Source organism: Galeopterus variegatus, unplaced genomic scaffold, assembly GCF_000696425.1.
Source record: "Galeopterus variegatus unplaced genomic scaffold, G_variegatus-3.0.2 Scaffold8, whole genome shotgun sequence".
NCBI classification, from domain to species: domain Eukaryota; kingdom Metazoa; phylum Chordata; class Mammalia; order Dermoptera; family Cynocephalidae; genus Galeopterus; species Galeopterus variegatus.
This window is the reverse complement of record NW_007726119.1, coordinates 1,325,869-1,335,105: the sequence shown is the minus strand read 5'-3', so window position 1 is coordinate 1,335,105 and position 9,237 is coordinate 1,325,869. Positions and strand designations below refer to the sequence as shown.

Below are 9,237 nucleotides of genomic sequence, written 5' to 3'. Positions count from 1 at the left end.
GTTTTTTTTTTTTTTTTTTTCCTTTTTGTCTTTTTTTTTTTTCGTGTCCGGCAACGGATCGCAACCCTCAGTGTCGCGCCCGTACCGGACCGGGACCAGCAACGGGATCGCAAACCTCGGTGCTGCGCCCACACCTCGCTCAGCCCGTGAGCGGGAACCGGTCTGTATGTGGGATCCGAACCCTCGGCGGGAGCGCCACCGCGCTCCCAAGTGGTGCCCTGTAGCAGTGCGCCACCGGGCCGGCCCTAAAGTTATCTTTTTTAATACCTAAAAACACTACTGATTCCTCCCACTGCAATATTTCCTACTTGAAGGGAAGAAATCACTAAAATGCTGAATGACATCAGTAGGTTGTCACCACAGAGGTCATCAAATGTGTGTCCCTTTCTTTAAGATATACTTAAAGTAGAATTTTTTTTTTGAGTTTAATTTAGCTCTAACAGTCAATCAAAGATTGCTCAATAAGCTGCAGGGAAGTTGACTGGACCACTTACTAGCTACGGTCTTAAAATCTGCTCATGCTCTTAGGGTAAACTTTAAGTTTTGGTCAGCAGTTCTTATTTCTGTTCGTGCTACATCCAACGAACTAGGATAGGTGCAAGAGCAGGTAATAAACTTCACTTTTAAAAAGCTAGAATATTTTTAATTAATCCAATCATCCAATTTAAAAATGCTTTTACACTTTAAAAGTAATTAAGCACTTTGGCCTAAATGGTTAAAAAATTACATTAATCTCTATAGGATTTGAGGTATGCAAAACTTCGATTATTATTACTTGGTATCATATCTGTAGTAAGAAATAAATAGCATTATTTTTTCTCTATATACATAGAAAATAAGGGTCTTCCAGGAATCCATGGTTAAAAAAATAATAAATAAATAACTTTTAGAAAAGCAGTATGTCAACATTTTATGTAGGTATAGCCAAGAGCACTATACTGCAGAATGTAAAGAAAGGAAACTAAGGGAGAGATTTTAAAAAAAATTTATAATAGTGACAGAAAAAAGTTTCACTAATATGCAAATAAGGCTTTAGACATCTTTTTTAAGAACTAACAATCAGTACCTTTTTAAATTTTCCTTGTCGTTTTGCTGCAGACTGCCCCTGGGAGTTAGAACGACATTCTGTAAGAGAACATGCATAATCTACACAGGATGGAGACACCACCTCTGTCTAATTTTCTTCCAGTTTATGTTCCACCTGTATGTGTTACAGTACTTGGAAGGGTCAGGTCTGTGATTAAAATGGCATGCTTTTGAAGAAAGCAACATTGCCACTTCCATTTATAAAACGCACTCAAATATGTCATTTCTAAGGGCAAATGTTTTCCAACTTTTTATTTGAAAAATTTAGTAGACCAAAATCCATTTGTTATAAAAACATTTTTAAAAACATTAAATTTAGTGGACAGTCTACAAAATCTGATTTTAAAGGATGTCACGACAATCACACAAGCCCATGCATTCTTATAAACGCACCACTCAAAGTTACTGTGAAAGTCAAAGTGAGGTAAAGTTAATAGTTGCCTTCCCAACTACTTAAAAAATAAGAAATGCAAAACTACTGAGAGAAGATTAAAAAAACAATGTGATGGAAATTATAATGAACTCAACAGCTTTAGGTTATTGCTCTTTCCCCCAAAAGTCTACTTTAATAAATATCTATACTTAATCCCATACATTTATAATTTAATTTCCCAATTTCATCTGAAACAACATAGCCAGAAAGCAGTAAATATTTCTGAATTGCTAAAAGCATAGTTTTACTAAATACTTTTCTATTATACTCTTCACAAGAAAGTGGACTATTCAGAACTGTCATTTGTCATCTGGGTGAAAAATTCAAGCTGAAGCAGCTATGCTGCTCGTAAAACCAAATCTATAAAAAAAGACTATCAGAATTTATTAAATCAGTGCATGTATGAATTCTAATATCATTAACTATTGATTTACCTCAAATTATACTCAAGTATATTACGTACATATAGTATAAACTGAAATGGACCCAAGAAATGCCAGGATAAGCAACTTTTTCTTAGCACAAAATTCTCAAATTGTACTTCAATGACAGTGCAGTGAATAAATGGCCTTTGGTTCAACAGTGGCAAGAAATAAATGTAATTTTTAAGATGTATGAAATCTACTCATTTTGATAACAGCATTTATAGATTCCAGCATTAGGCTGTAGATTTACTTAGCTCTGTAAGAACTAATACTAAAGACAGATGAAAAACTAAGAATAACATTTTTTACTGGCACTGAGCTTAAATGATACTATGACAAAAAGTGATAGATCTCTATAAATACCATTCTCATAATAAATTAGTAATAAAAATACAGGTGGAAAAAACTTACCTATGAAATTGTAACATTTACCTCTAAACTATAAGAATCAGAAACATGTTTCTAAAAAAAGCATAATTTTAAACTAAAATAAAAAACAAAGGCAGAAGAAATGTCTCATATTTATCCATATAATTACAGAAAATTCCAATAAGAGAAAGGTCTGTACAAGTGTGAAAAATACCATTCAGTGGCAATAATTGTTCTGACTTGTTTTTAGAAACAACTCAAGAGAAGGTGATGTATTTCTATATCCACAATATTATGCTGGCTAAAATTCTATAACATGCTCTAATTTTAAATATACCATTTACCAAAGCTGAGTTTGACTTGGCTCTACATGGTTCTTGGGAAGTTCAAGTGCATTAGCCACGCAAGGTAGGACAGGCTTTGGGCAGGCCAGAACACTTAGGCTTGTGAAAAAGAACACTAAACAGGCTGGCCCATCAACTCAGTTGGTTAGAGCGTGGTGTTATAACACCAAGATAAAGGATTTGCATCCCCATACAGGACAGCTGCAAAAAAACCCCACTAAAAAACAAATACCACTAAACATATTTTTAAATGACATATTTTGAAAGACAATCAAATATTAATTGACCTTCACTAGTAACTTGGGAAAAAACTATTAAAATTTTTTTTTCCCAGGGATATCTTCTCTTACTCCTTCTGAAATGTGAAATTAATTCCCATCTTTAAAGAAATGGAAATTCTGGAATAGGTAATTTCAGTACAAAAAAACTAATACTTACAGCTTTCTTTCCAAGTTCAGTCTTTGACAATGTTAAGGATCCTGCAAGGTAGCATCCAGGTCCTGCCCCTTTAGGTATTCTAATAAGAGAATTCAAAGAGGAAAGAAAGCAACAAAAGAGAAAGTTTCACAAAGATAATTAAGGAGAAAAACATCAAAAGAATTCCACACTGAAATAATTCCCACAGCTAAGATTTCAAAAATCAAAAGGAGAAATAACCTCAGCCTAAAATGATAAATGACAATGTATTATAAAATTAGTCTAATGAAATAACCTTACATTAAAAAGACTACAGTGTATAAAAATGGGCATTGAGAATAAGCAACATTATAACTTACTTATCATCAGGCAATGAAGTAACAAAGAATGGCTGATTATATTTAGGTGGTAATGTCAAATTGCTTGATTTCTTCTTTCCTAGAAGTGCAAGGCTATGATTTTCGTGAATATCTAAACTCAAGGTATTAGACAATCTATGAGAAACAATAAACGGAAGATCTTTAAGACGTTCCAAATCACTGATTTGCTCATGACGAATCTGTAGTCGGACTGTATAATCTCCTTTCTCCAGTTTCAAGGAATACTAAAAAAGAAAAACAATGCATGGAAAAGGTAAGTTTAATCAAGTAAACTGAGGATATAAATTTGAGGATAAAGAGGAACAGTTACTGCCTACAATATGTTAAGTACAGTCCAAATTACTATACATTCACTTACACACACGAGTCCCTCGTGTGCTGCTGAGCAGACCAGGGTCAAGGACATCAAGTGACTTGTCCAAGGTCACAAGGAGTAGAGCACAGGGCATGAAGTCAGTTGTGACTCCAAAGCCCTCATTCTTTCCCCAACAGAACACTCCCATATTCTTAGCAAAAATCAGTGTCTGCTCAAGACTGATACAATGATATTCTTAGTTCATGGTCCTCAGAGACACACAGAATGAGGCCCCAAAATTAGCAAGATTCAGGTGCTGAATAATATCTCAGACCAGCACCCACACATGTATACACATATTGACTTCTGAATCTTTATATCATAACAGAACAGTCACATGCCTTTATAGCAGGAAAAACAAAAGCCAATGGAGATCAAGGAATACAAATCTACTATGCTCCACCTAGTTAACATGTTCAGGAGGATGGGATGCTGTATTCTGCCTCAGCAGTTTTCTTCTGAGAAGATTTAAAAAGTAACCAAACTAATGGCAGTGCAATAATCCAGTCTATAATAAGATGGGATTGCTGCTTGCTTTATAAGATGGGACTGCTGCTTGCCTTGGGAAAAAAAAAAGATATCTTTCCTTGAATGAATAACTGGAAAAAAAATATTTTCATTATTCAGCATAAAATTATAAATGTTACAGGAAATACCTCATTTCTTCATAATAACATTTCATTCAGGGATAAAATTTCTGTAAATTACATGATTACAAGACTCTTTTCCCTTCGGGATGACAGCACTAAGCACAGTGCCTGTTAAGTGCTTAGTACACAGTGGTCCAATGAAGGAGTAAACCTGAAAGTACTAATAAACTGAAGACATGTGGCCACTGCTGTAGTGCTCTTTACCCCACTCAGACCTGGGGTCATCTCAAGGTGCTTGCTTCTCTCTGATGATTTGCTTTCTACCTTCAGATAGGTGGAGGCAGTGCGCAGGAGGGAGACGCACCACAGAAGCTATGCTGGCCTGAGTCTGCAAGTGTCACTCTTGTCCTCCTCTACCCCCAAACATGATTCAGCTCAATTCCATGGCGGAAAAGTTAGCACAGTCTATTCTGTAACAACTACAATAAACAACAGAGCTTCTCATGGTCTTTAAAAGTACTAAATGCAAAACTACGGTGTTTTAAAAAAAAATGAATGTTATCACAACAAGATATCAGGGATTCATTAATTCAGGAAACAGCTTCTGTTTAATTCTAAAAATCACTGCCAATTTCATACCTGATGTGGATAGGCATCGCCTGAACCCATCTGTCTTTTGTTCTGGTCAAAAATAATCCACAGCTGGCTGTCAAATTCTGATTCATATAATAATTCACAAAGTAGTGGGCAGCTTGGAGTTACTTCCCCACTCTTGGGCTATTAAAAAATAAATAAATAAAGATTACTTGACATGGTTTATATATGATTTCTAATGTAGATTTTCACCTCTATTGTTATTGACACGAGACTTCTTCATTAAAAAAGTATTAAAATAATTTACTGTAGTAAAAAATTTTGAAAATGCATTAGTAACTGACACTCTTTTACAGACTTTAAAAATATAAACCTAGCTTTATGTATTCATTAATGGAGCAATAAATAGTCATCCCTCAGTATCCTTGGGGAATTGGTTCCAGGAGCCCAAGCGGACACCAAAATCCACAGATGTTCAAGTCCCTCATTTAAAATGATGTAGTACTGGCATATAACCTACTCACATCCTCCTGTATACATAAAATTATCTCTAGATTACTTATAATACTTAACACAATATCTACACAACTTCATTCATGTTAAGTTCAGCATAGTACTTGGCACATGGCAAATTCAAGCTTTGCTTTTTGGAACATTCTGGAATTTTTTCCCCCAAATATTTTCAATCTGTGGTTGGTTGAACACATACATGTGGAATGCATGGATATAAAGGACTGACTGTATTCTTCAGGACCTTTAATTACTTTATGAAACTGAAGTCTTACAACTTACTGAAATCAGCCATCTCCTTAACATTGAAACCAAATTCATATTACATTTTAATAAGTTTTATTGAAATCTCATTGATCCTACAAAAACTATTTGACCCAGCATTTATACTGGTCTCAATTACCTTTTTTTTTCTTGCTGGTGGTACTTTTACCATTCATTCCACCAAGCAACTACTCCAGTCTTTCTTTCTTTTTTTTGTCTTTTTGTGAGATCGGCCACACCGCGCTCAGCCAGTGAGCGCACCGGCCATCCCTATATAGGATCCGAACCCGCGGCGGGAGCACTGCGCTCAGCCAGTGAGCGCACCGGCCATCCCTATATAGGATCCGAACCCGCGGCGGGAGCACTGCGCTCAGCCAGTGAGCGCACCGGCCATCCCTATATAGGATCCGAACCCGCGGCGGGAGCACTCCTGCGCTCCCAGCGCAGCACTCTCACAAGTGCGCCACGGGCTCAGCCCCTACTCTGGTCTTTCATTGTTCCAATGCCTGCATCACAGAAAGCAATCACGCCCCACACCGAAATCAGAAGGCACGGGGCATTTTCAAGACATCTAACTGCACCAACTCAGATGGACAAGTACACTGGATAGGTGTCAGTGATTATAAAACACTAAGGCTCAAAGGCAAGGTCACCACTGAATTACACTTTTGTGATTTCATATCTGAATGATACTTTGATAATTACAAATCATAACTTCCTAAAGAATAATTCTAAATTAACCAATGTTAATTACTTGATTTCACTGCATATGAGTATATATATACCATATACACTGACCTTCCAGTTTTGATTTTATGATTCATAAACAAAACACAAAAACTCATCATAAGGGTATACTTTATTATGCAAACACTTACTTGATGAAAATTATATGTCAGGACCAGCTCATAAAGTTGACGATTATTTGGCAAAATATCTCTTGATCCTAAAGGCTTTGTTTTTGCATTCACTGGGCTGTAATGAGGCAATTGCATAACTGGTTTAAAGAATCACATCATTTATCAATCAAAGTTCATTTAATGAAAGAAAACCATAAGCAACAAAATCTATAACACATTATAAAAAAGTGACAGATAAGCATTCCTGACAACTGTCCTGTTCAGTATACTTTATAATATTTTAATCATTAACTTATATAATTCTTTATTGACTGAACCATATCAACATACACAATATAAATTTTGCAGTAGATATTACAAAGGTAATCTCTTTATGGTAAAAAGATTTTCAAATGTCAACAAATCCCAACTGTAGCGTGACAACTGCTAACAATGCTGAAGAACAGGTTTGTTCTATCCAAAGAGCTAACGGCACTGCACAGCATGAGCCACCCCAGCTGGGCCACCTCAGGCCCTTGCTGCTGCTGTTCACCACATGTGGGGCCACACTCAGCCCTCGTGCTGCCTCAGGAAATGGCATTTAATCTTTTTAGTAGTCCTCTGAAGCAAGTTACTAAGGTACAAATTTTACAAAGGAGAACACAGATTGGGAGATTAAGTTTTTAGTAGGATTAAAAATGTCAGTAAAATTTAAAAATCTCCTTTAAATTTAGTTCCAATTTTCAAGATTTAGGGGGAAAACATTAAGATGGTACAAGTTTTTTCTTTGTATTGATAATTCTACAAGGGATACATCTTTGGACATTACCGTGTCACTGGCTACTATCCCTGGTTATCTTAACGCACTTACTACTATTAGGCTTCCTGCTGCTACGATATGCAGGTCAGGTGCCCTGCTTTCACAGGGGAGTAAACAGTAGACTATTAAGGCACAAACAGTAGACTATTAAGTTTCTACCATTCAATAAAACTTTCCAGTACTGCAGTTTCTAAAAATGATTCAGTAAGAATTCACAAAATAATATCAGAGAGAATGTTAACTTGTTCTTTTACAGCAAGAAATAAAAAGGTTAATGCCCACTGATCCTAGCTAGTCATGACTGGAATCAACTGTCCTCCACCCTTAACAGTGCTGGGCAGGGAGGCTGCAAGCTGCTGCTGGGCTGCCTCTCAGAGACCTGCGAGGACAGAATGTTCATCTCTAGCATTCAGATAGATTAAAAAAGATGACTATTTTCAAAGAGTGTCAGATATCCCTCGCTCCCCTGCAAATCAATAATTAACATCTGTAGCCCCTAAAACATTAAATGATACCGTAGTGTTTGGACCCAGCTCTTCAAAGTTATGCAGGGAGCCAGATCTTCATATTTCAAGGAGGACTGAACATCAAAACGGTTGATTCCTTCCGATGCATGCTACAAAAGATATTTATCAAATTAGTTTTTCCAGCTTTACTGAAAATAAATACTTTGTACCAAAAATAAATACTTTGTACCAAAAATAAATATATCTAATAAAAGCACCAATGTCTATGGCTATTTTCAGAACCAGAGGTAATGCCCCCTTGAAAACAAAATTATTTTTCAATAACACAAATAATTGACATTAAAAATTATGAAAATCTCATGAAACTTACAATATTTAACTGAGGAGCAGTACACACTATTCCATGGAAAGAAATGGTATAATCAATATTGACGTCACTGAGACTTGCCCACCAACGAGCAATGCAAAATTCAATTGCTTTCCCACCCTGCAAATAAAAATAAGAACAATTATATAAATCTATCTTTTTATTTTTCCTCAAATTATAGAATATAAATACTAGCTGTTTCATGGCAATTCTATGCTCTCAAACTTTTCCTATTCGTAGCATGAAAACTCAAAGAACTTTTACCAGCTATGCTAATTGTTAGACAAATATAGTTGTATAGACAGAGTACAGGGATTTAAATACACACAGGTATTTACTCATAATCCTACACTTCTTGTAAAAATCTGATGCAGCTTTTGAAAGAACATACAGTAAAATAATGGTGAAAAACAAAGTGGAATAAAAATTAGGACCAAAAGAAAAATGATTAATAATAATAACAAGAGAAAGGAGATTGCAACTTGGTAAAGAATATTCAATAGCCACAGTTCAGTTCTGGGCTCAAAACAACCTGGCAACCAAAGCAAAATGAAATCATGAACACTTACATCTTTTTTTCCTCCCTATTGAAAAATAAAAATTAAAAAAGGAAGAAAAATTGTTCCAAGCACTAAGTTTTAAATTTTCTAGTGATCAGTGAATTAGAAAGTTTAAAAAGATAAATCACATAAAACTGACACACAGAAGAGCCCAAATGAGAGTAATGAGAAATATCAGATATGGGAAAGATTATGTGACCAACTGAAAACACGAAAGTGGCAAGTTTAAGATAAAACATCAGTTCATTCACCTTCTACGGAGAAAAGGACTAGTCACCATTTCTACACTGAAGATAAGAATAAAGATCTGCCATTATTTGAGGTAAATTAGGCACGAATGGAGCAGTAGTAGTTTCACCTATAAAGCAAATTAATCCCATAGATTCTTTTTTTTTTTTTTTTTTTTTTTTTTTTTTT

At 35.5% G+C, this 9,237-nt stretch overlaps 1 protein-coding gene across 4 annotated transcripts in view; it reads right to left on the bottom strand.

The window, feature by feature from the left end:
• Positions 1-9,237, bottom strand: part of TPP2 (tripeptidyl peptidase II) — a 72,269-nt gene that overhangs the window by 19,820 nt on the left and 43,212 nt on the right. For 3 of the 4 annotated variants that reach the window (XM_008582006.1, XM_008582223.1, XM_008582155.1), the window contains exons 18-24: positions 8,264-8,380; positions 7,942-8,042; positions 6,646-6,742; positions 5,039-5,176; positions 3,434-3,678; positions 3,096-3,174; positions 1,067-1,105 (exon numbers count right to left, since the gene is read on the bottom strand). In XM_008582006.1, coding sequence (XP_008580228.1) covers positions 1,067-1,105; positions 3,096-3,174; positions 3,434-3,678; positions 5,039-5,176; positions 6,646-6,742; positions 7,942-8,042; positions 8,264-8,380 — 816 coding nt within the window. The remainder of the gene's footprint in view (positions 1-1,066; positions 1,106-3,095; positions 3,175-3,433; positions 3,679-5,038; positions 5,177-6,645; positions 6,743-7,941; positions 8,043-8,263; positions 8,381-9,237) is intronic. The other variant, XM_008582078.1, reaches the window with a different exon arrangement.